Source organism: Anoplolepis gracilipes, chromosome 14, assembly GCF_047496725.1.
Source record: "Anoplolepis gracilipes chromosome 14, ASM4749672v1, whole genome shotgun sequence".
Lineage (NCBI taxonomy): Eukaryota > Metazoa > Arthropoda > Insecta > Hymenoptera > Formicidae > Anoplolepis > Anoplolepis gracilipes.
The window spans coordinates 5,843,725-5,869,332 of record NC_132983.1 but is presented as its reverse complement, the minus strand read 5'-3'; the positions used below and the strand labels follow the sequence as shown (position 1 = coordinate 5,869,332).

The 25,608-nt window shown below is 36.3% G+C and overlaps 5 protein-coding genes across 12 annotated transcripts; 4 read left to right on the top strand and 1 right to left on the bottom strand.

Annotated features, from left to right (window-relative positions):
• Positions 1-195: 195 nt before the first annotated feature.
• On the top strand, positions 196-1,937 carry Tbcb (tubulin-binding cofactor B). The gene is made up of 6 exons (XM_072906185.1): positions 196-607; positions 682-825; positions 948-1,035; positions 1,120-1,311; positions 1,400-1,472; positions 1,555-1,937. The coding sequence occupies exons 1-6, from the start codon at positions 488-490 to the stop codon at positions 1,670-1,672; spliced, it is 735 nt and encodes a 244-aa protein (XP_072762286.1). The 5' UTR covers positions 196-487; the 3' UTR covers positions 1,673-1,937.
• Positions 1,682-3,879, bottom strand: Tango4 (transport and golgi organization 4). The gene is made up of 6 exons (XM_072906184.1): positions 3,726-3,879; positions 3,440-3,546; positions 3,239-3,363; positions 2,882-3,162; positions 1,975-2,772; positions 1,682-1,849 (listed from the first exon to the last, which is right to left on the bottom strand). The coding sequence occupies exons 1-6, from the start codon at positions 3,726-3,728 to the stop codon at positions 1,790-1,792; spliced, it is 1,374 nt and encodes a 457-aa protein (XP_072762285.1). The 5' UTR covers positions 3,729-3,879; the 3' UTR covers positions 1,682-1,789.
• A 430-nt stretch (positions 3,880-4,309) lies between these two features.
• LOC140673407 (protein regulator of cytokinesis 1) lies at positions 4,310-6,699 on the top strand. The gene is made up of 2 exons (XM_072906374.1): positions 4,310-4,462; positions 4,534-6,699. Exon 2 carries the CDS (start codon positions 4,554-4,556, stop codon positions 6,489-6,491), a length of 1,938 nt encoding a protein of 645 aa, XP_072762475.1. The 5' UTR covers positions 4,310-4,462; positions 4,534-4,553; the 3' UTR covers positions 6,492-6,699.
• Positions 6,700-7,800: 1,101 nt separating this feature from the next.
• Mle (dosage compensation regulator mle) lies at positions 7,801-13,947 on the top strand. Of its 2 annotated transcripts, XM_072906391.1 has the most exons (9): positions 7,801-8,162; positions 8,242-8,740; positions 9,541-9,587; positions 9,669-9,904; positions 10,074-11,715; positions 11,813-12,180; positions 12,262-12,531; positions 12,616-12,861; positions 13,083-13,947. In XM_072906391.1, the coding sequence occupies exons 1-9, from the start codon at positions 8,084-8,086 to the stop codon at positions 13,431-13,433; spliced, it is 3,738 nt and encodes a 1,245-aa protein (XP_072762492.1). In that variant the 5' UTR covers positions 7,801-8,083; the 3' UTR covers positions 13,434-13,947. The 2 variants fall into 2 exon arrangements, with proteins under 2 accessions (XP_072762492.1, XP_072762493.1); XM_072906392.1 differs by lacking the exon at positions 7,801-8,162 and having other exon boundaries at positions 8,599-9,115.
• Positions 13,948-14,018: 71 nt separating this feature from the next.
• On the top strand, positions 14,019-23,712 carry Syd (JNK-interacting protein syd). Of its 7 annotated transcripts, XM_072906390.1 has the most exons (19): positions 14,019-14,936; positions 15,245-15,573; positions 15,671-15,845; positions 16,282-16,698; positions 16,774-16,974; positions 17,063-17,098; positions 17,285-17,302; positions 17,606-17,663; positions 17,744-17,800; positions 17,868-18,206; positions 18,292-18,471; positions 19,917-20,121; positions 20,445-21,364; positions 21,461-21,680; positions 21,776-22,061; positions 22,216-22,413; positions 22,501-22,590; positions 22,774-22,834; positions 23,373-23,496. In XM_072906390.1, the coding sequence occupies exons 2-19, from the start codon at positions 15,280-15,282 to the stop codon at positions 23,374-23,376; spliced, it is 3,759 nt and encodes a 1,252-aa protein (XP_072762491.1). In that variant the 5' UTR covers positions 14,019-14,936; positions 15,245-15,279; the 3' UTR covers positions 23,377-23,496. The 7 variants fall into 7 exon arrangements, with proteins under 7 accessions (XP_072762491.1, XP_072762484.1, XP_072762486.1 ...); XM_072906383.1 differs by lacking the exon at positions 22,774-22,834 and having other exon boundaries at positions 23,373-23,712; XM_072906386.1 differs by lacking the exon at positions 22,774-22,834 and having other exon boundaries at positions 14,020-14,936; positions 15,671-15,791; positions 23,373-23,712.
• Positions 23,713-25,608: the final 1,896 nt, after the last annotated feature.

Sequence of the window (25,608 nt, the reverse complement as noted above, 5' to 3'; positions counted from 1 at the left end):
TTTTTTTTTTTTTTTTTTTTCTCTCTATAAGAAGGAAGCACAAGTTTTTCATTTTAATCATATACCAACAACATTACCATTTTAATGATGTAAGAAAATGTTGGGAGTAACTTTAAAGCTGTATATGAAAAAGATATATTTTTTTATTTATATTCTTTGGAATTTTTTAATTTTTTTTTTTAATATATCATATATATACTACAAATCAGCTGATGCGCGCGCGTTACACACATTCCACATAAAAGCCACATGACACTTGGAGAATTTTGAATATCTGTCAAAGCATCGGAGTTTATCGATCTATATATCCTGTAATTAATGTTGAAATACATAAACGAGGGTGAATTTATTTTATAAAATCGTATCGTATTTATTATTCGTTATAATTGTATGTGCAATCGTCGAATGGAATTCGTAAACGCTTGAAATTGATATTCTAACCTATGATCAAGTAATTGTATATTTAATACGTATCAAAGAAAATAAAATGAGTTCGTATAGCGTGATCACGTCCGATTTTGTGAATGTATCGATCACAAATTCTGGGCAAGAATTCTGTTGCGTGCAGCGTCGCTTTCAAAAGAGTATAACTGTCGATGAATTTAAGGTGAGATTTCTCTTTCCTAGATTTTTCACACTCATGTATGTGCGTAGAGAAATGTGTAAGTTACAAAATTACAGGGTAAGCTGGAGCTTCTTACGGGCGGCAGTCCATCTACGATGACGATCGAAGTCTATGATAAAAATGACAAGTTTGTTTGCAAATTGGAGGAAGGACAGCGTCTTTTGGGATCTTATCCAATCGATGATGGCATGAGAATTCACGTAAGCTTGTGCAGATATTTTACATTGCAACAAGAGATAGATACTTGTACTTTATCAAAAAAGATGATGCTTTCAAAACAATATTTTGAAGCAAAAGAAAATTATGAATAATTATATCGCAGGTTATTGATAATTTCTCAAGCACTACAGAAGATTTAAATCATGTGAAGAAGTTTGAGATATCCGAAGAGGAGTATGCTAAGAAAACAGGTAGAATATTGCATTTATTTTATATATTAAATTGTGATAAATGATGATTTTTTCTATTTATACTTGGGTATTTTTTTTTAACAGATACCGTTAAGGCGTTTCTGGAGAAGAATAAGCTGGGGAAATATAATGAGGAAGAAATGAAAAAGAAATTAGAGGAAAAGAAACGGGAAGAGGAAGCGGAAGAACGTTTAGCCAGTTTATGTAAAGTTGGAGATCGCTGTGAAGTATCTGTCCCGAATCAACCAAGACGGAGAGCTACTATCTTATACATTGGTTAGTAGAACCTTAGCACGCTTTGTAAGTGCTTTTATCTCACAGAAAATATATTTTCATTTGTTTAAATGTCATATTATTCTATTAGGTAAAACTGAATTTAAAGAAGGCTGGTGGATTGGTGTGAAATACGATGAACCTCTTGGCAAGAACGATGGAAGGTAAAGGCATAATTTCACATTCTGTATTGTAATATCAAAATATCTTTCTGATTACACTGTTTTTTTTATATATTTTCGACAGTGTCGGTGGTAAAAGATATTTCGAATGTCCAGCAAAGTATGGTGGATTTGTGAAGCCAATGCACGTGAAGGCCGGAGATTTTCCTGAGGAAGATTTCGATTTGAACGAAGAACTTTAAAATATAATATCCAGCATTATTTCACTGGCTATATCTTTTTACAATTTTTGAATACTTAAAATACATAAAATTTTTATCTAAAATAGACTTTAAATTAGAGTTGATAAATAAAGGTTCTTAGTATTTCCTTCGTTTTATTATGTCAGGTCGCCAGTCTATCGGATGTGTTTTTTCAGTCTGAAAATAAATAATAAAATAATACAATATTATAAAAAGTAGAATAATCAAATAATCATATATAAAATAGATGATTATGAAATTGCAAGTGTATGGTACATTATTTCCAAAGAAAATCCACTTACAGCGGTATCATCTTCCTTGTATACTTTTATAGTCTTATCAGCCTCTGTTGTAATCATACGAGTGCCCGACATGTCAAATGTAATACTGAATATTCCAGCCTCGCTGTCCATTGAACCAGGTTGAACTGGCGCTTGAAGGCGTTGAAAATTGTATCCGGTTCTCCAGTCCCAAAGGTGCATAGTACCATTGTCAGCGCCGGATACTAAAACTCCATCGGCGTTCACAGCTAGGCAATTAACTATGGCGTTGTGACCAGACAAGTTTTGAATAAACTTTCCCTCTGGACACTTCCATTGTTTAATATTGTCTGGCGACGCTGAGGCGAACATGTATAAGGACGGATGAAACGTCAAAGCTCTGACGCTCTTTTTGTGATTCGTCAGAGTGGCTCTGGATTTTCCAGCAACCAAATCCCATAAACGAATTGTACAATCGTGACTGCCGGTGACGATTTGTGGTTCAGCAGCTTCACAAATCACACTAGCTACTGTATTAGTATGTCCAACGAGTGTATGAACATTTGCTTTCGTACGCATATCCCATACTCTTCCTGTAGCATCTCGTCCCGCTGTTACGAGAATGTCTACGGTAGGATGCAACGCCATAGAATATACGGCCGACAAATGTCCGTGATAGTGTCTGATTACTTTGTTATATTCGAGATCCCAGCATTTAACTTGACGGTCCTCGCCGCAAGAAAAGAGATAAGGATGTCTTTGAGAAAAGGCAAGACCGCGCACGCTGCTTACGTGGCCAGTTAAGGAAACTTTTAGTTTTCCGCTTGCGAGATCCCATATCTAATTTCAATAGAATTATTCATAAATTATATGCATAATTTCTTTTTTTTCGCTAATTTTCTAAAAAAAATATCAATAAAATTAAAATATTTTAAAGTAAGATACTCACTTTGATCACTCTGTCAGCTGAACCAGTGGCGAACCATTCATTTCCAGGCTCGATAGCGCAACACCGTACCCATCCGAGATGACCGCTAATAACTCTATACAATTTCCAAGGTGCATGCCATTTGGGTTTAGCCATTGAAGGCATTTTCTTTTGGGGGACTGTTAGCGCACCTGTACTTGCGTTACTTCCTCCAGCTGTCGCTGCTGCAACTATTCCTGTGTTTCCCTGTGTTACATTGTAAGGAACAACTGCTGAAGTAATGTTAGCTTCAAAAGTTTCATCTGAAAGTATATTTTAAAAAAATCAGTTTAATCATATTTATAAAAAAACTTTTTTATATCGATTATATTATATTACCTCCTGGTGGTGGAGGATCTGCAGTGTTATTTTCTTGTTGCATTTTGGCTATATTACTTTGCTTAACACGTTCCAATACCGGGCCATAATTATCCTTAGCTTTTATAGCTTTCTTCATTTGTTGTCTGAAAATAAAATAATGCTCGATATAATTATGAAATTTAATCAAAAAGTAATTTTCAACAATTGTAAAGTACTTACAAAGTAGGATCCACTGGAGGTAAAGTTCCCTGGTTTATTAGAAACATGTCGTGAGTTCTTTTTAAAGAACGAAACACTAATGTATGTACAGAATGTCTCTGAACATCCTGTAATATTGAAAATAAAATAGAATATAAAATATAATTAATTATATATTGAAATTTCTACACAAAAATCTATATTATATATACATACACACACACATACATACATACACAATATCCATAAATATATTTATATAACTTTAAAAAATAATATTAAAAATATAATTCAATATACTTATTACCATTTTATAACACAAATTAAATATGTTCTTCTTCTTTTTTTTTTTTTTTTTTTTTTTTTTTAATAAAGTAAAATGCCTTCAGCTTAAAAAAGCTAAATATGTGATCAAACAAAAATTATTTGTTTATATAGTCCACAGACCAAGGAAGAAGGAGACAGAGCACAAGCTCCAGCAGTGGAACCACAGACTTCTATATAGAAGTCTGTGCTTACAACACCTATTGTAGACCCTTTATGCAAGAGTGGCTGGTTACTACCTGGACCCTAGGTCGTCTTAAGACCTCGTTCAACCAATAAAATGATGCTATGCGGCTACTTCATTGGTTGAATGGGATGTTAAGACGATCTTAAATATAATACTATGAATACCAGCCTTTGATTCATAATTTTTTTCGTTCTAGGGTTTTTTTTTTTGATTGGCCAATCAGAGCAAAGATTTCTGCTTTCGAATTGTCAGTAAAATTAAAGTCACTAGACAGTGACTTTAAGTAAAATTGAAGGCGCTTACAATCTATATATTTTATTATCGATGGTGCGTTCTACTTTTTTTACGACAACAGCGCCACTATTGAGGCAACCAGAAACTATACTGACGGTTTAAATTCAAAAAGGTAACGGCATGTGTTTTCTGGTGTCGTCTGTGACGAGAGTGCAATAAGAAATTGATACTTTTAATGATCTGAGCGGATCAGTGCTACTAAGAAAAGAAGAAGAAGTCGATACTTTAAAAGGATTAAGGTACATATTCGATAACACGATTATTACAGCTGTGTGTTAGTTTCAGTTGATAATATTATTCTCTTTCACAGAGAATAATAACGTAGTAACGATGGATGATGAACTCGAGTTGAAGCCAATCGGGCAAAAGATGGTGGAGAAACTTTGGCTATCACTCAAGGAGCTTCAAAAGAACTGGAAAATCATAGGATGTACCAGAGAAACACGAGAAATGTATTATAAGCAAGCGTATGATCACATGGAGGATCTGTTCAATGATATGGTAGCTGAGTCACAGACAAAGCAGCAGCTATTGTTGGACAGTATAAAGGATCTGTTGAAGCAGAGAGCAGCTTTGTATACAGAGTTGCATCTGGAGATGGAGTCTGAGAACTACGATCAGATCCCTTTATGTAAAGTGGAGCAGATGCTTCAAAGCGAGATGCAAGAGTTAGAACACATGAAAAAGGAACGTATGATGATTTTAAAGGAATTATTAGCAAAAGAATTTGATATCTGTAAGAAGCTTGGGGCTAAAAAAATAAACATTACCCCAGACGTTCTTCCCACAGAGCAGGAAGTAGAAAGCTTGAAATTGTACCTGCAAAAACAAGAGAATGAAAAAATACGTTTAGAGAGTGTTTTTACAGATATACGTCGTTCTATAATTAAAATGATGAATGACTTGGACATAGCCCCATCTTCGCCATTTCAACAATTAATCTGTGAGAATCCCGAAGAGTTTGTACTCAATGCAAATAATATGACAAAATTGAAGGAATTTAGGGATGAATTGAAAACACAAGTGGAAGAAACAAAATGCCGTGTTGAGAAAATGAAGGAAGATTTGTTAGCATTATGGAAATATCTTGACGAACCTGCTGATGTTTGTCAATTGTTCCTCGACAAATATTCCGATTACGGCACTGGCACTATAAACGCACTCAGTGCAGAGATCAAACGTTGTAAGGAGAAGAGAAAAGAGAATATTTTTAAATATGTCACACAGATAAGATTAGAATTGATGAACTTGTGGGACTTATGCAAATATTGCGAAGTAGAAAGAAACACATTTGCCCCATTTCATTCTAATACATTTACAGAGGATCTGTTGACATTACACGAGTTAGAAGTGGAAAGATTGCGCAAATTTTATAATGAAAATCAAACGATATTTGAACTTTTGGAAGAGCGTGAAAATCTCATAATAAAGATAAAGGAATTGCTTCAGCGTGCGAATAATCCGGATCGCTATCACAATCGTGGAGGTCAATTGCTGATGGAGGAAAAAGAGCGCAAGGTGATACGAAAGAAATTACCCAAAATCGAAGCGGAATTACAGCGGTTGGTGCAGGAATATGAAACTAAGCACAACCAGATATTCACTATTTACGGGGCATCGTTGGAAAATGTTTTAGCGGAAACTTGGGAATGTGTCAATCACGAGAAGGAGACGATAAAGAAGGCGAGGAAAGAGGCGAAAGACAAGTCTGTCAAGAAGTCGCCCTTAAACAGTTCGAAGAGGACACCGGGTATATCTCATCTTAGCGTCCATCGGGGACCAACCCCGCTGTCGAAACGCAAATTATTCAGTCCGTCCCCAAACACGTCGCTAAAACGTAGAAATAAAAACGGCGACAAAAATAAACCCACTGTCAGTGCGTCCAAGATTAGAAGAAGCGGAAGAATACCGAAGATTGTTGTTCAGAAAGCGCATAGGTTCTCTAACGGCAGACAGAAGAAGAAACAATCGTTGTCGCCTACTAATAGTACCATGGATACTACGTATAATCAATTCCAGGACCTTATGTCGGACAGAGAGGAATTGCACAGCTCGATGCTGCCGGAACATATATTGAAGAACTCCAGTAAAGCCAATATCAACAAGACACCGATAATACGAACGCCCATGAAGCCGTTGAGGAAAAATCTTTCTGCGGCTACGACGCCTGTTACTCGTGGTTCCGCACGCAAACCATTGCACAGTCCTAAAATCAATAATACACCAAAATTAGCAACAGCCCCAAGTAATTTGCCTTTCATCTTTTAAGCAAGAACCAGATAAAGAACTTTTAATATTTAATGGCAAAATAAATTTTTTATATCTATAACAACAAATTTGCAAACTAATTTATAATGAAATTCTACATAACTATTTCAAGATTTTGCTTCTAATAAGTTTTATCAGACTAAATAATATTTCAAACATTCAGTGTTGTAGAGAGCAAAACAAAATAAAAAGTAATAAAATAATATTAACTGATATAATTCAATGAGCATAACTCCACATGTAAATTAATTTAGTATAAATTTAGTATTTTATACTAAATTAATTTACATGTGGAATTATGCTCATTGAATTATATCAGTTAATATTATTTTATTACTTTTTATTTTGTTTTGCTCTCTACAACACTGAATGTTTGAAATATTATTATTTATAAGAGAGCTATTCTTAACGATTTTTTATCATACATATTACAGTACAAATGAGCGAGATTCAATGTATATTACTGCTTGGTAACTTTGAAACAAATGCAAAAAAATTGTTTTTAACGTAACCGTATGCAATTGATATTAATTTAATTTAATTATTATAATTTTAATTATAATTATTTGTTATATTTAAAAAAAACACCTGCTGATATTTTTCTTCCACTGAAGAGTATAGTTGGATGCAATCTGCATATGCAGCTAATAGTATAGATTAAAAATTTTAAATTATTGTATATCACATAAGTCACTGTACAGTACGTTCTTTGAAAATTTTAGGATAATTCTAAGTAGGATAATTTTTGTACATTATATGAAAAAGATTGCAAACACTCATCTTTACATCTGTACGATATTTTAAGTATTCTTTCCAGATATAAATATGCGGTAATTTTTATTTTGAAACATATCAAATATAATATCGTATCGTATTTAAAAATATAATTTCACAAAAGAAAAATTTCTCTGTTAGATTATAAAAAAATTTGTGTATCCTATAACAAAAAAATCATCATTTGTCACTCGATACATAGTGTAGTTATTGCATTAAGATAAATAGTTTTTAGATTATAAATATAAAAGAAAATATATGTATAATCTATTTATGAAAGAAATCAATTAAAAATAATTTACATAGATTAAGCTAAGAAAGAAAAATGGAGTAAATTCGCAAATTTATAGGATATATAGGATTTATAGGATAAAAATATTTTTATGTGATACTTTATATATTATAAAACAGAGATGACTAAAATTGTAACTATATAGATAATATTTTTTTACGATATCTCGTTAGAATTTAGTAAAATATTTTCATGCGCATAATATTAAAAATAATAATTTAATTTAATTATAAGTGTAATATTAAATAAGTTTTTTTTTTTTTAAAAATCGTGACAGATTATCGACTGTAGATAATAAGATTGATGCGCACTCTAGAGTTTAATGCGAGATTTAACGAAAGGTCAGGAGAGGCTGCTGAATCGTTAGGTTGGATTGAGATTTGATGTAGGACGCCGTTTACAATTTAGATTTAGCACATCATTAATTGCGAAATGAAAATATAATTCCGGTTAGTTATAATTCTCTCGCATTTTATATAAAAACGTTGTATAATTAACTTTTGGGAAAAAGATAGGAAGCAAAAAAATGGGAGATATAAAATCATTCTTCCATCAGTGGTGTGCAAAAAATGGTAAAGAACCGCAATTCGATGTTAGACCGACAGGTAAATATCGTCAGTTTTATACCTATACGCTAGATTCGTTGATCTTATTGAGAGACGTGGATTTTTATACTTTACGCAGGTCCGAAGCACAGACAACGTTTCCTTTGCGAATTACGAGTACCCGGGTTTGACTATGTCGGCGCGGGAAACTCTACCAACAAGAAGGACGCTCAGGGAAACGCTGCCAAGGATTATGTCAATTACTTAGTTCGTACGAACCGTGTAAATTCGAACGACGTACCGAGAGACAACGTGACGCTGTCAGGCACAATGGCACCAGACAGCTTCAAGGCAGATGTTTCTACGCCTATAAAATCAGTGTTTCAAGGTGGCATGGGTCCTAATGACATTGGCCAAGCTTACAGACCTTACAACGAGCATGGTCAGAATAATTATACATACATGGATAGATTGGCCGATCAAAAGAGAGTGGAAGATGCTGAGGATGTTGATGTAAACTCTGGAATACATGGAAACTGGACGATAGAAAACGCCAAATCCAAGCTTCATCAGTTCATGCAAACTAACAAAATTAATGCCGATTACAAATATACCCCAGTTGGTCCAGATCATACGAGGTATGGAGACGGAGTCTTTCTAGCACATTGGATTGGCGTTACCATGCAGTGATTGTTGCAATGTACAAATATATGTATACATATATATATATATATGTATATATATATATGTAGATATTACTTTACTATTTTTATATACAATCGCTTGCCGATTGTTGTACCATTTGAACCTTAATAAGGCCATTTTGGAGTATATTGTTTGTTCACATCTAAAGCTGGTGCAAGAGAGTAATTATCAACTCTCTTGTACACAGATGACGATGGTATTAAACCAAAACTTTTATTAAACTGATTTAATAATGGTTTTGGTGTGACTAAAACAAAGAAACCCTTCTCAATGTACTCCAATGTGGTCGTCTGTAACATCTTCAAATGGTGAGTTCGTGTTATTTCTTGCAATTAATTGAGGGAATAAATAGTGAAATAAACAGTAAATTTTTTTGAAATAAATTTTTATTGCAAAAAGTAAATTAATTGAATATTTCATATCGCAAGTACTTTAATGAATTCTTGGAAAAATTATTCATAAAAATATATATATTAAATTTAAATAGTTTTTCAATAAATAAAATTTGTAAATTTATTTTTCAATTTATTGCAAAAAAAAGCATTTTTTCATTTGTAGAGTTTTAATGTCTCTTGAATCACTGAATTATTAATCTTGTCTGTCAACTGTATGATATACATGTTTCTTTCACACTTGTTTCCTTAATTATTAAATGCATTGATAACACATTATTATTGTATAACACACATAGTTTATATATAGTATTTCTAATAAGAATTATCTTTTTTGGCAGGAGTTTTATGGCAGAGATGTCAATTTATGTAAAACAACTTGGACGAAGTATGTTAATTATTATTTGTAAATGTATATCTAGTTTTCTAAAATTAAATTAAAATTATCTAATGTTTCAATATGCTTCAGGTATAACTGGTCGTGAAACTGGATCAAATAAACAAACAGCTTCTAAAAGCTGCGCTTTGTCTATTGTTCGTCAACTGTATCATTTAGGTGTTATTGAACCATTTAGTGGTACGTTAAAAAAAAATAAAGATACTGAACAGATGAAACCGTACCCTGTCAAAATTTCACCTGAACTGGAAAGTCAAATCCAGGATGTCTTAGTGAATTTGGATATAAGACCAATTGATATTAAGCAGGTACTAATTATTACTGTCAGTCTAACATAATATAAGAATCACATACGAATACATACACATATTCAAAATATATATATATTGTATACATTAATTACTTACATGTGTTTATATTACAGTATTTTAAATTAGATTTATAATAAAAAATGAAATGTTTATTCATATAATATAGGTACCTACAGTAAAAGAAGAAAACAGTGGCTCAACCGGTGTGTCTTTATTGACGAATCAAGTTCTAGACGACTTTATATCTTCCGTACCGCAACCAGCTGGTGTCGTAAGTTGGTCGCCACCTCAGCCAAATTGGAATCCATGGACCGGATGTAATATTGACGAGGGGCCGTTGGCTTCGACGTCTCTAGACCAATTGTCGGAAGATCTGATGAACGAGCAGCGTGACAAGTTGCAACAGGATTCCAGTTTGCAAGCGAGCATCAAGGAAAGATCTAATCTGCCTGTGTTTGCGAAGAAAAGTGAGATCATGAATGCCATTAACGAAAATCCGATCATCATCATACGTGGTAATACGGGATGCGGTAAGACCACGCAAGTTTGCCAATTTATCCTGGACGATTACATCGCGTCCGGCCAGGGTGCTTATTGCAGCATAGTTGTCACTCAACCGAGAAGAATCTCAGCCGTATCCGTGGCCGATCGAGTTGCCGTCGAAAGATGCGAAACCCTGGGACAATCGATTGGATATTCCGTGAGATTCGAATCGTATTTGCCGAGACCTTACGCCAGTGTAATGTTTTGCACTGTCGGCGTGCTCTTGAGGAAACTGGAAGGCGGTCTCAGAGGGGTGTCGCACGTTATCGTCGACGAGATCCACGAGCGAGATGTCAATTCGGATTTCATCATGGTCGTGCTCAGGGACATGATCCATCTCTATCCTGATCTCCGAATCATTCTTATGTCGGCTACAATTGACACAACGCTATTCAGCGAGTACTTCAACAATTGTCCAGTGGTGGAAGTTCCTGGCAGAGCATATCCTGTGCAGCAATACTTTTTGGAGGACTGTGTACAACTGACACATTTTATTCCACCAACAGCTTCTGGGAAGCGTAAATCTAGAGACTCGGACGATTTACCGACGGCGGATGGAGAGCCGGAGGAAAATCTGAATAAGGTTATCAGTAATGACTACTCTATCGAAACGAAAAACGCTATGGCACAGCTGACAGAGAAGGAAATAAGTTTTGAGTTAATAGAAGCGTTACTTACATATATCAACAGACAGGATATTCCAGGTGCTGTGTTGATCTTTTTACCTGGTTGGAACTTGATATTCGCACTGATGAAACACTTTCAACAACATCCCGTCTTTGGCGGATCGTCTTATCTCATTATCCCGCTACATTCGCAATTACCGAGAGAGGATCAGCGCAAGGTCTTTGATCCCGTACCAGTTACGGTAACAAAGATCATCTTGTCCACGAACATTGCCGAAACTTCGATTACAATCAACGACGTTGTCTACGTCATAGACTCTTGCAAGGCTAAAATGAAGTTGTTTACATCTCATAATAATATGACCAATTACGCAACCGTTTGGGCCAGTAAAACGAATCTAGAACAACGCAAGGGTAGAGCAGGTCGCGTTAGGCCTGGCTTTTGTTTCCACCTATGCTCGAAAGCCCGATTCAATAAGATGGACGAGCACATGACACCGGAAATGTTCAGGACGCCTCTGCACGAATTAGCATTGAGCATTAAATTGTTGAGATTAGGCAATATTGGACAATTCCTGTCAAAGGCAATCGAGCCGCCTCCCATCGACGCAGTAATCGAAGCGGAAGTTGTATTAAGAGGTATGTCCACTTTCATATACATAGGTATATATGTATATTGTACACTTTCATCTTTTTTTCTTCTAGAATCACTTTATATAAATGTTTTTTTTTACAGAAATGAAATGCTTGGACAAGAACGACGAATTAACGCCTCTCGGCAAGATACTGGCACGTTTACCGATAGAACCGCGTCTGGGAAAGATGATGATTCTGGGCTGCATGTTTCGCGTAGGTGACGCGCTCTCGACGATGGCCGCAAACAGCACCACCTTCCCGGAGGTGTATAACATGGGTCCGGACGTGAGAAGACTCACCGCTCAGCAAAAGTGGTTCGCCGGCGCGAGATACAGCGATCACGTTGCAATGTTTCACGCTTTTCAAGCTTGGGAAGAGGCGAGAGTCAGCGGTGAATGGGCGGAACAAGCTTTCTGCGAGTCGAAGAACTTGAGTATGCCAACTTTACGAATAACATGGGAAGCTAAGGTTGGTGGAATCGCGCTGCGTCGTATTTTTCACGTCAACGAGATTTACGTGAAGACTTTGTTTATCTTTTATTACGCGTAGAATCAACTACAAGCGCTGTTACAAAGCGCCGGCTTTCCCGAGGAGACTCTGTGCCCGACCCCGTTGAACTATCAAGCCGTCTCGGACCCACGTCTCGATACTATTACCGCGTTGTTATGCATGGGTCTTTACCCGAATGTGTGCTTTCACAAGGAAAAACGGAAGGTTCTTACCACGGAATCGAAAGCCGCGTTGATTCACAAGACATCGGTGAACTGCAGCAACTTTGAACAAAATTTTCCATTTCCGTTCTTCGTTTTCGGAGAAAAGGTAAAGATAAATTTAATTCTTTCGATGTCTGCCTCCTCGTTAAACGTTCCTACAACTCTTCTTTTCATCTTTTATTGCCTTTAGATTCGAACGAGAGCCGTGTCTTGCAAGCAAATGACTATGGTGTCCCCCATTCATTTGTTACTATTCGGATCCCGAAAAGTGGAATACGTTGATGGCGTAATTAGGCTAGACAATTGGATCAATTTGGATATGAATCCGCAACATGCAGCGGCCATAGTTGCTCTACGACCCGCACTGGAAAGTCTCGTGGTTAGAGCATCTATAGATCCAGAAACAATTTTGGAGTTGAGCTCTACCGAGGAAAAGGTAAGGAGAATCGAAATCGAAAATAATAATAATAATAATAATATAACATTTATTTTATATCTATATTATATCTTTATACACTATATATATCTTTGTATTATATATTTTTTAAAAATAATATCTATAAAAATATATATTCCATCTAATATTTATAATACCTAGTAATAATATATTTGGACAAAGTAATCTCCAAAATAAAAGAAAATTATCTTTTCCATTAGGTGCTGAGTGTAATTAAGTCATTATGCAGCATGAACGCTTGTCGTCACGAATTGGAACAGATTACTGGGGGTAATTTTCAATCGCGTCGTCCAAGGGAACATATCGGTTTTCACCTCAATCACGGTACTCCTGCAAAAATGATGCGCGGAAACGGCGGTTACCGTGGATCATCATTCACGAACAATGATAGTTATGGTAGAAGTGGTGGTGATAATTTCGGAGGTAACAGCGGCAGAGGATACAGCGGAGGATATAGAGGAGGCTACAATAGAGGATACGGTCCACGTGGTCGCAGAGGAAACTGGAGCGGCGGTAGTGGTGGCGGAGGAGGATATCGTAGCCATTATTAATATTTTATAGCATGGATATTATTACAATATCGATCGTTATCACCATCAATTATAGCATAGGGTTATATTTATGGACAATACAGGATGTATAAAAAATTGTGGTACAACCGAACCATCACGAGATTACTTTTTTGTGTTTTTTTTTCGGATATGACGTTCACCTCGATTCAGAGCAAAATGTCAATCGCAATGCAAGTCGGAAATGAAGAAAAATTTTTTTTTTTTTTTCATACAAAGAGGGCTCATTTGTGAGAAAATTATTTTCAAAATTTTTCGAATATCAAAATTTCATTCTACATTTTTACATTTGTATGAGAAATCCATTTCGCTTATACCAGAATTTTTTATACACACTGTATTTATCGAACCGATGTGAGTAAAACTGGATGAAATCTCGATATTATACAAAATGATCGTACATGTGATCTAAAACTTTTTTCAATAATCAATTTCTCGATGTATTGTCTCATGCAGTTGTAATTATAAATAAATGTACGATGCTCTAACATATAAATCCGCGTGTTTATAGAGAAAGAAAGTGTAGTTTCGAATAGTATTAGATGGAGAAAAAAAAAAAAAAAAGAATCATATCCTCTTATTCTCGTTCATTAGTTCAACGAATTTTTAATCGACGCGGAAAGTGATTCTAATTTGCGTCGCTTATCGACAATTATCACTCGTTGTCAGTCACCGCAATTCGCGCGCGCAGTAGCAAAAGCGTCTGATGACGTCACGGCCATCTGACGGAAGTGAACCGAGAGTACGCGATATTACGGACGGAGGATGTGGAGATCTATTTTCCGAACACGTACATATATTCGTGGAACAGCAGGTGGCCGACGACAAATGGCGAAAGTCCGCGCGGTGAGGGAACGAGAACTGTCGATTGACATTTCGCTCTGAATCGAGGTGAACGTCACATCCGAAAAAAAGGAGAGACAAGACTGTCACACTCGGTGCAAGACGACCGAAAAAAAAAAAAAAAACAAAAAGTAATCTCGTGATGGTTCGGTTGGTGGTTGCGAAACGTCACGCGCGAGTCGTGTCATAACGTCCGCAGCGGAGTAGCGACCGTCGATCCGTCCGTTTGTGCGCCTCGCGAGTGACACGAGGGCGATGATGGATTCTTGGACGAGGGACGCATGACAGGGAAAACGACGAGGCTAATAGGATAGATACGACACGGAGATGAAACATCGTCGTTCATTTACGATACTCGCGCAGGGAAACCACACCGATAGCGAACCGAACCCCGAGTGAACTTTGAACGTTGCTCGAGGTTATAAGCAGTTATGCGTCTGACGGACGTCGATCGAGGTAGATCGAGCCGCGTTCGGAAGATCCGACGAATAGACGGTGCTACGATTGACGCGTTGACAGTTGGCGGCCAAGGATGCGCGCCTCTCGGCGTTCTTTAAAGTCCACATCTCGTTAGCAAGAGCGGGATTTTTCTTCAACTGGCTGTGAAAAAGTGTGCAACGTAAACTGTACCGAGTCCAAAGAGTTGAGTAGCACAAACATCATCGCGATAGTTTTTATTGCCTTCGATTGAGCAAAGAGCAAGGTCTTTTCAAACATACATATTAATTATGTTCTGCGTTTCTCATTTTTTAGAATCAAATCATTTAACATGTCAATCGTAAATCTTTTTGTAATCGAAATATATTACTATTGAATACATACATACATATATATATATATATATAGATTGATAGATATAGATTGGAATTGAGCCAACAGATGATATTGCTTCTTTGACTGCATAAATTACGTTGCTATATATATGTCATGTTTCTGTGTTATTTCCACAGATATATAAATATACATACATAAAATACTGATCAAGATGGATCAAGAAACGGTCTACGGCACGCATGAGGATAGTCATGTTGTCATGTCGGAGAAGGTACAGTCTCTGGCGGGCAGCATCTATCAAGAGTTTGAGAAGATGATAGCGAGATACGATGAGGATGTAGTGAAAGACTTGATGCCACTGCTAGTCAATGTGTTAGAATGTCTGGATATATCTTATACTGAGAATCAAGAGCGGGAAGTAGAATTGGAGTTATTGAGAGAAGATAATGAGCAGCTTGTAACGCAGTATGAAAGGGAAAAACAATTGCGAAAGGCGTCAGATCAGGTAACTTTTTTTCTTTTCGGTTAAATAAATAATCTTTAGAATTTATAAATTTATATTATTCGAAATAATAATGCAACTACAAATACGTTTATGTCAGAAACTTCTTGAACTGGAAGATATATCCGAGGATGAGAGAAAGGAGCTTTTATCAAAGATCGATAGCTTGGAATCTATTGTAAGAATGCTGGAACTGAAGACTAAAAACTCCCACGATCACGGTACAAATGCCATTGGCGCTTCCAGTCTACCTATTCACAGTTCTTCCCTCTACAGTATAGTAGAAAATTTTATTTTTTTTGTTTTGTTTTATATACATTTATGTGACATTATTTTGTATACATTCTATAGTAGGGGCTGTGTGAAAAATATGGGGTACAAATTTAGTTTTTTTTTTTTTCTTTATTTCTTATTTATATTATTTTTTTACTTACATTATTCTTACATTATTTCATATGTGATTATTTATAATGCTATTGTATTCGTTATTTCATGCTTCAGGATAGTTATTATATTTTTTTTATAGCATCCATAATGAATGCTTATTCTCTATTCAAAATAAGTGACATTGTTTAAGTTAAAGATTCTGTCGCTTATTGAATTTGTTGCTTATGTTAGTCGTTTATCGTTCGTTTTGAAAACATGAAATATATTCTGTTTAAAAAATTGCTCTGCATAGATTATGCATTACATATTCGTATTCCTTTTCAGTTGGCCGGCTTGAGGAGAAAGAAGCCGAACTGAAACGCGAATATTCCCGGCTGCACGACAGGTATACGGAATTATTCAAGACCCATGTCGATTACATGGAGAGAACGAAAATGCTGGTCGGTAGCACGGAAAGATTGGAGAGTGTATCTACAAGTCGTGCACCGTCACGATTACCTTCCCTCGGTCTTGCTCACATGTCGCGTAGCTCTGGGCCACTTAGCTACGGTTTTCAAAGTCTAGAAGCTAGTATGAACTCCGAGGATGTTCAGGAGGAGATCATACCGAACGCTGCTAACTTAAGAACCGAGATGTTGGACAGTAGTAGCGAAGCCGCTATCGAAACGTCCGACAAGAGCCAGCTGACTGATCAACCAGTGCAAGAGAACAAGACTACGGCTATATCTAGACGTATGTTGTGTATGTTTGATAAGTTATTTTTTGTGAAAGATTCCTTTTTGTAGTTCAAAGTTCTAAGAGTGTAAGTTTCCACAGACGAAAGTCCAGAAACAGAAGTACCGCCAACTTTAATGACACCAACGACACCGACTACCGGCATAGACAAGTTGGCGACTACGCCGGGAGGAAGAAGCAGGACCGAAAGAGAGCAACGAAGTGGCAATACATTATATCAAGAATTAAGTTTCCAAGATGCTGATGCTCTTGGCGAGATGGACGAGGGTGCAGACATTACCGGTAATATATCTTTGCGAATATTACAGGGACAAGTTTGCATCTTAAAGTTTCTTAGCAAAACTAAACCGATACACTCGTTTCATTTTAGGAAGCTTGGTTCACCCTGGTGAATATGCTTCATCAGGTATGCATATTCATTACATACACATTCTGAAAATTCATGTGTATATATATTTGTTTGCTCATCTTTTAAGTTAACAATTTCTAACAATTTCCTTGTATTTGTGTTTCATTTGCCTTTGCGTCCTATGCTGGTTCGTGTCACACACTTGCAATGCGCACGATTGCATAACACTAACTTATCGTGCAGTCAATGACAACTTCTTTGGTAAGATATACGCTAGTAATAATACTTTGTCATATGACATTTTCTATTAACATTAGATATGTGGATAAGTCATTCTTAGATATGTTTCCTAAATAATGTTATTATATAAAAGTTGATAAATACATTTATTAAGATATAGATAGATATTATTTATCGTAAAATGTTTCTTCTAATCCTTTGTAATATTGTACATATATTGTACATAATTATGTGAAACAAATTTAAAGTTATGCAAAAAATTTAATTTAGCTTATTTCTGAACTTATTATTTTATTATACATTTATCAATTATCTTTTTTATAGGTATGGGCAAGGAAGTAGAAAATCTTATTATGGAGAACAATGAACTGTTAGCAACCAAGTAAGCGCTTTATTACTTAGTCAATAATGTAATCTTTATATGTCAAAATAATTTTATCAACATTAAATATCTTTTTATAGAAACGCGCTTAATGTCGTCAAAGATGACCTAATTGTTAAAGTGGATGAATTGACGAGGTAAATATATTTTATTGCAACATTGATATTATCATTTTTAGATATTAAAAACTCTAATATTTTTCAGCGAGCAAGAGATATTGCGAGAGGAGGTTCGAGGTTTACAACAAGCACGGGAACGATTGCGGCAACGAATCGCCGCCCTTGAGGAAGAATTGAAGAAAGTCAAGGAAGAAGCTGAGGCGGCGGCTAAAGCAACAAAGAGCGATGACGAGGAGGATGTACCTTTGTCTCAGAGGAAGCGATTTACGCGAGTGGAGATGGCGAGAGTGCTCATGGAACGAAATCAATATAAGGAACGGTTCATTGAACTTCAAGATGCTGTCAGGTGGACGGAGATGATAAGAGCCAGCAAAACCGTCCCTTCTAGCATCTCGGGTGGGAAGGGAGGTTCGGTATGGAAGTTGTACGTACCATCTACATCGTATTTGCTGAACCAAGTAAGGAAAGTAGAGAGGAAATTATTAATTCGCGCATCATTTTCATTTCAGTTTTAGCAATCTCTTCACAGGCCCGGCTGATCGAGGGACTTTGGTACGTTCCGCACACACGTTACCGCACATACGGTACAGCGCGCCGGCGAATCAAGTCGTTCCGGCGCCGCCCTTGGATGCCATGCGTAGACGTACGTTGAAAAGTCGCCAAGATTTTCTCGACCAAGGAGACACCATGTGAGAAATCAATCAAATTTTACTACATGCACGTAGATAGATATATTATACATCGACGTGATGCATCGAGATCTGCCTGATTTTCATCCATTAGTTCAATCGTACAGGTTTTTTTTTCTCACACATTTTATATTTTCTTTTTATCCGATCATCTTTTTGTTTAATGAGTCAATTTTTTTTTTCCAAGAAAAGTATTTCTTGCAAATGTGATAGTTTTATAAGTTAATGCGTAATTTTTTATTTCAATATTTTTTTTTATCCTCAAAATTGTAATGACAAGTGCAGGAAAAAGATAATAATACTATTTTATTATAAAAATAATCCATATGGGGCAGAATTTATTAAAACGGAAAGAACTTGATATATATAATTTTCTGAATTGCTCATCTTTACAGATTAGAATCCTCTTTGGTCAGTTGGGATCCGTAATCATGTCACGATTCACGGTATTTAGTCTCAATTGCACTAAAGAGACGTGAGTCTTTTCTGAATAATTTACCATGTTAACTGACAGGATTTGTGCGGATATTGCAGTACATGTATTAACCAACGTTTGCTTAGTTTTATGATCAATTTGGTTCTCTTAACAAGCATCTGGATTTTATCAAATTTTAATTAAAATTGAAACATTCGTATATCGTTTTTTACAAGATATCAGAATTATTCCTTTTCTTCTTTTGTTCTTTTTTTATTATATATTTATTTTTACTTTTAAGTTCCCTTGATCAAGAACCCGTTAAATCAAGTTTTAGCATGATTATATATTATACTATGATGTATACATCGTTCATAAGAGTGCAAGAATTTTGCACTAATTAAACCATTAGATAGCTCATCAACTTTTCTCATAGTAATGTTTGAACAAAGAAAAGATATAACTTTGTAAATACAAATTTGTACAATTTTTGGAGAAATAATAATATGCGATCATTATTGATCGACAGAAATAAATGAAGTTTTGATTACGTTATAAACTTGGCCTTTATTTCACTCTTGTTACTACGCTTTTGGTCTTTTTGTTGTTCGGGTTTCGTCCTTGCCTCTCCCTCGTGGCGTTGTCAAGAGATACCTGGTTTTTCTGGCTTCGGGTGGGGTGCTTATTGGTCAGCAGGTAAATCTGTTCCGCTAACTACTTCTAAATACTTCCGCTTCAACATCAGAATCTAAGAAGTACATACGATAGATGTATCCATAGATCTGTAGACCTGTAATACGTTCTCTATGTATTAACGAATTCTGCAAGAATACCATTTATACTGTCGGCTGTGATGGAAGATGGAACCAAACGGTCGGAGGAGATATATATGGTAAAATGGATGATCAGAGACGATTATATAGTAAACGCAGTTGCACAGTTTGCTAAAAATTCGACAATCTTCTCTCTTTTCTCTCCCTTCGAAACTAGCGAACGTACGAATAATTAAAGATTCGTGTCGTCTTTACAGATCGTCCGAGAAGCTCGTAGCGAGACGCGCGAGCGAACGAAGGGAACAGTATCGTCAGGTGCGAGCACATGTCAAGAAGGAAGACGGTCGTCTGCAAGCTTACGGATGGAGTTTACCGGGAAAGCCAAGCGCTCCTGTCAGACAACCCCCTGTTCCAGTTCCAGTGTACTGCCGACCTTTGCAAGAAACCGAGCCGGGCATGAAAGTACGTTCTTTTTTAATAAGTTCAAATTATGAAATTAAATTTATCCTGCATTTATGGCTGCAGAGCTCTTGCACTTTTCTTTTTTCTTCTTTTTCTCTACAATATTTAAACTTTCATCCCATTGTTAGTCAAAAGAATAATAGCTACAAAGCGACTTATTGTTTTTCTTATAATTTAAATTATTTATCAAAATATAAATGATTTAAAAATATCTAATTAATGTTTTATTCATAATTATTTATACTGTATTTTTAAAATGATATAAAAATATATCAATATTTAATATTATTGACTATAATGATAAACATATCAATTTTAATTAGATCTGGTGTGGCGCCGGCGTAAATCTGAGCGGCGGTAAAACGCGCGACGGCGGATGCATGGTCGGCGGAAGTGTGTTTTACGCCGCCGAGGCCCAAGAAACGAGCAGCAACACAAAGACGGAGGCCGAGGATGCTGTCGAGCATCTGGACAAGGAGCTTCAAGAAAGTGAGAACCGACGACTTGAAGCAGAACGATGGGAGCAACAGTTGAGCTCGCTCGTCTGGATCTGCACCTCGACTCAAAAGATGTCCAAGGTCACCGTGATAGACGCCAACAATCCGGCAGACATTCTCGAGGTGTTTAACGTTTGCCAGGGACACTTGCTCTGTATCGCGAGCGTGCCCGGTGCCAAAGAGAGCGATTACGCGCAATCCTCGAACGAGAACTCTATTCGCAATTCGGTGAACGGTAGCACGACCAACGACACCGAGAACAACAACGGTGCTTGTTACGAGGACGTTACGAACGCGAATGAAAATGTCGAACAAAGTAACGGCCGGAAGAATCAGGATACCGAGGCTGTGGTTGATAAGAATAAAAACGAATCTGACAATCAGTCGGATGATCAGGCGAACGAGAATACCGAGAAAACTGCCGAGACGGATCAGAACTCCACGACGAACGAGCCCCAGAGTCTGGAGAGTATAGATAGCGAGACCGCGAATCTGGGAAAGGTACACTTTGTACAGTGTAACACGGAAGCACATCCTTCGCGATTGAACGACAAAGATATCGTGAATGAGGAGGCGACGAAGAAGGAAGAAACTGAGGAAGAAACACCCATTGAGAAAATGTCATCTATACAACCGACCATGTGGCTTGGAGCCCAGAATGGCGCGGTCTACGTTCATTCGGCTGTTGCCAAATGGTCGGTGTGTTTGCATTCTGTGAAACTGAAGGACGCGGCATTAGCTATCGTGTATGTATTTATTTTGAATAGTGACCGATCATCAAAATTAACCCATCTTAAATTTTTTACGATAAAAGGTTAATGAAAAATCGTATTTCTCATTAGACACGTGCAAGGCCGAGTCTTGGTCGCTTTAGCGGATGGAACTGTAACAATATTCCGTAGAGGCGCGGACGGACAATGGGATCTGTCTCAATACCATGTGATTACACTTGGTAGCCCTCAACATTCTATCAGATGTATGACTGCAGTCAGCGGTAAAACTGTGTGGTGTGGATACAGAAACAAGATCCATGTGATTGATCCTATTTCGATGACGCTTGAGGTATAAGAATTTCAGCATCATCAATACGCGGTATTAATATGCACAAATTAAAAAAGAAGAAATTTTGATAAACTAATAAAATTATTACTTTTCAGTGCACAGTGGATGCACATCCTCGCAGAGAATCTCAGGTGCGACAATTGGCATGGTTAGGTGACGGCGTGTGGATCAGCATCAGACTCGATTCAACATTAAGGCTCTATCACGCTCATACCTATCAACATCTCCAAGACGTCGATATTGAGCCGTACGTCAGCAAGATGCTCGGTACAGGAAAGCTAGGATTTTCCTTTGTACGCATTACTGCTCTGCTTATTTCCTCGAATAGGTTGTGGATCGGCACTGGCAATGGAGTGATAATCTCGGTACCGCTGTCAGAAAGTAAGTCTGAAACACACCGAGTCAGACGTTATGTCGACATTGACACGATATTCAATGAGAACTTTAATTTTTGAAAAAAGCTCTGTTAGATATCACTCATCGCTCGTCGTCTATCGCGTATACTAGAGTTATAACTCCCATAACATCATTGCAGGCGCGGGCGGTTCAATGGCGGTGTCCAGAGTCCAAACCGGCGGCAACAAAGGCGACGCACCCGGCGTCGGAGTCAGGATCTTCGCTTCGGAACGAAGTGTCACACCGGGAAGCTTCATACCCTATTGCAGTATGGCTCATGCTCAGCTCAGTTTCCATGGACACAGAGACGCTGTCAAAATGTTCGTCGCTGTACCCGGTAAGCTTCGAATAATCAGAGTATTGTTATTTTTTTTACACGAAATTTTTCTTCAAAAAATAATTTCAAATCAAATCTTTTTCTTAGGTCACGGTGGTCAAAGCGCAGTGACAGACGGGACGCAACCTGCGATGCTCGTTCTCTCCGGTGGTGAGGGTTATATCGATTTCAGAGTCGGTGAGTAAATTTTTGTCTAATTTTACAAGATATATTTCATCTTAATTGCAAATTTTGCAACCTTAAATCAAATCCAACCGTAGCTTTAAAAAATGGAGTAAAACTTTTATATTTTGTCGCGTAAAAATCAGTAAAGATTCTGGCACGACTCATACTTTCGATAACAGATTATTGTAATTTCAGCGGATGAGGCTGAAGATGAGAGTGATGTGGCAACACACCTAATTGTGTGGCAAATGGTCAGGTATGCCCCCAGAGAGAGAAGCAAGAAGAGTTTAATTGATTTCTATATCTCAATTTGAATTAGCATTTCTTTATCTATTCTGATAAATGTCATGTCATTAATTGCGGTGCATCCTTTACTAACAGAATGATATTTTCCACTGTTGCACGATACAACAAAGTTCAACTAACAACAGCATTTCTGTAATCTCATACGTAAATTATTGCATCAAGTTTATACAGTATATAAAGATTGTGCTTGTATATTTATCACACTTGTGCAAACATCAAACATGTTCAAAATCAAGCGTAGAAGAAGAATTCGATCTAAAATTTCTCACACAATTCTAATGTAAAATTTCTGATTTCTCTTGTTAAAGAGAATCTAACACTTTGACCTTTTATGCAATTATATATTATGTATTACTTCTTTTAGTCTCTGGGGGTTGGGCTTTTCCATCTGTCGTGTACAAATGTCATTACTTATACCTGTTTTCTTCTTCATTCAAACACTCGTTTACTCTAGTAGAAATATTTACATTTTATAATCTCTCTTACAGGTGATGGAGAAGAAACGGAGGAAGGCATGGACCGATCGAACGTTACGGTCAATAATGGAGCGGAGGAGCACGGCGAACAAAGTCATTTGATTGTGTGGCAAGTGCAGTGTCCCTTACCAATGCCAATGAACGGCTAGCTTAAAAAAGAAGCGGATTCGCTGGATGATCTAGTTTTATGTAGCGGAATATTATACCAGTTACCGACGGATCATCGATGGATCTTAAATTGTGAATCATTGATATTTGCTGCGAACTAATATGCTACACTTACATCTAGGTATACACACACATCTAGGTATACACACACACACATATATATATATATATATATATATATATATATATATATATATATATATATATATAAAGATCGTAGCAGAATATGTTAATAATTCCGAAGATAATTGTCACAATTTTTCGTATTAGCAAAGCGGAGACGATGATGAATCTTTATTTTTTCCCCCGAGTCACAGGTCAGTTATCCTGACAAAATTCTTCCATAGCAGAGGCAAGCTCGCTATGTGACGATTCTTGCATGTATATGCAGATTAGGAAAAGTCTATAAATCTTACCGATACAATGATCTGGAATTTACACAATTTCGATTCAAAATCTCCGATGTCTCGCTTATCTCCTAATTAAGTCATTCCTATAAAATTGCTTGCGTACGTATAGATCGAATGTGACTTAGAATCGAATTATTTAATTAAACGACACTTGTCGAAAGGCTTTTCTCTCGTCACAAGTGTTTATTTTAGAAATATCATTCTACGTGATGGAAAGAGGGAGAACATTATTTTTCTGCCGATAATTGTGATAATATGCGAAAATGATATTATAGGCCACCAAATGAGTTTTGAAGCTGCCGTATGACATTTGCCACATTGCTGCAATAAATATCTGTTCAAAATACTTCGCGCATGTATCTGTCAACGATAGGCAGAATATTTCGCCGCTTATACACGCGATACACGAGAAATAAGGTGCGTGAAATCTCAGGCAGTCTTTTTAGGTATAACATAATATTAATTTCCTGTCGGAGAGAGAATATATTATTTTCCTGACCTAATTTCAATTTTATTTGCATTGTGTTGATAGTATAATAATATAATAATATATATATAATTATATATAATAATAATAATAATAATTAATATATATATATATATAAATATATATATATACATACATATATATATAATATATATTCGTCTCTTCTTGATCAAGCGTTAGATCGTGTCCGGCGAAACATAGAACTTTTCTGCGATTCATACGATTCATTTATTAGGAGTGCGCATCAATGATGTAAATAATAACAAAATGTTTATATAGTCCCCGCGCATGTGTGTGTATGTGTGTGCGTGTGTGCGTGTACATTCGTTATTTAATTTCGAGCGGAGTCATTTTATAAGTATGTAAAACTTGTTCTCTATATTCTTGCAACTTTATATAGCTCCAATTGTTTAGTACGCTGCCAAAGAAGTGGAATGACGATCCAATTATGTTGTTTACATTATTTACAACGAGGATTATACTTCGAACGCGTATACTCTTGTTTTCTCGCTCTCGGTCGAGTCGTCAAGCAAAACCGGATTGATACAATTTTTGTAAATTGCCACGTCAAAACGGCATTTCCTGTTCAGACTATTTAGATACGTGCAATAAGAGAGCTACGCACTGTCGCGCGAGCTGGCTTTTAATGTCGAGCTCGGAATTGTACCTGGCTCAGGTGGCGTTGTGTAACGGCATTAATAAACGAAAAAGTTAAGGAAGAACTAAATCCTATCGCGATTATCCTTCCACTGAATTGAAAATGTATAAAAGATTACTCGGTCTGAATTTCTTTAGCTTTTCTAAAATGTGAAGAGTAATATTTATAATTTATATATACAAAATTACCAGATGTCCTTTTTAATAGTAGATTCTTTTTATTTTAAATTGATTTTTTTCCTCGTTTATCTTTTGCGAGGTTACAATTTTTACTATGATATATCTTTTTAAATCTTAAATTAAAATTCTAGTAAAATAAAATAAAAATAAAATAAAATATATTAAAATGAAAAAAACTGTACCTGAAATTAACTAAAGAGTATTATTTTATTAACTTGTTGATTCTGCAAAGTTTAGTCTGCAAAAAGTTTTTTTTTATTAGTTGTTTATAGCTCAGAAATTATTGACGCCTTGATATTTTTACAAAAGAAAAATTGCCTGCAGAGAAACTGCTTTTAAAAGGATC

Excerpts from the sequence above, each read along its gene's own strand:
- Syd (XM_072906383.1), top strand. The coding sequence starts at position 15,280 with ATGGATCAAGAAACGGTCTACGGCACGCATGAGGATAGTCATGTTGTC. Across the intron at positions 15,846-16,281 it reads TCACAGTTCTTCCCTCTACA|TTGGCCGGCTTGAGGAGAAA; the intron begins GTATAGTAGAAA and ends ATTCCTTTTCAG. Across the intron at positions 16,975-17,062 it reads CGAGGGTGCAGACATTACCG|GAAGCTTGGTTCACCCTGGT; the intron begins GTAATATATCTT and ends GTTTCATTTTAG.
- Tbcb (XM_072906185.1), top strand. The coding sequence starts at position 488 with ATGAGTTCGTATAGCGTGATCACGTCCGATTTTGTGAATGTATCGATC. Across the intron at positions 1,036-1,119 it reads GGAGTATGCTAAGAAAACAG|ATACCGTTAAGGCGTTTCTG; the intron begins GTAGAATATTGC and ends TTTTTTTAACAG. Across the intron at positions 1,473-1,554 it reads CTTGGCAAGAACGATGGAAG|TGTCGGTGGTAAAAGATATT; the intron begins GTAAAGGCATAA and ends TATTTTCGACAG.
- Mle (XM_072906391.1), top strand. The coding sequence starts at position 8,084 with ATGGGAGATATAAAATCATTCTTCCATCAGTGGTGTGCAAAAAATGGT. Across the intron at positions 9,905-10,073 it reads GACCAATTGATATTAAGCAG|GTACCTACAGTAAAAGAAGA; the intron begins GTACTAATTATT and ends CATATAATATAG. Across the intron at positions 11,716-11,812 it reads AGCGGAAGTTGTATTAAGAG|AAATGAAATGCTTGGACAAG; the intron begins GTATGTCCACTT and ends TTTTTTTTACAG.
- LOC140673407 (XM_072906374.1), top strand. The coding sequence starts at position 4,554 with ATGGATGATGAACTCGAGTTGAAGCCAATCGGGCAAAAGATGGTGGAG.
- Tango4 (XM_072906184.1), bottom strand. Across the intron at positions 3,364-3,439 it reads CCTCCAGTGGATCCTACTTT|ACAACAAATGAAGAAAGCTA; the intron begins GTAAGTACTTTA and ends TTTTATTTTCAG. Across the intron at positions 2,773-2,881 it reads CAGCTGACAGAGTGATCAAA|ATATGGGATCTCGCAAGCGG; the intron begins GTGAGTATCTTA and ends TATTGAAATTAG.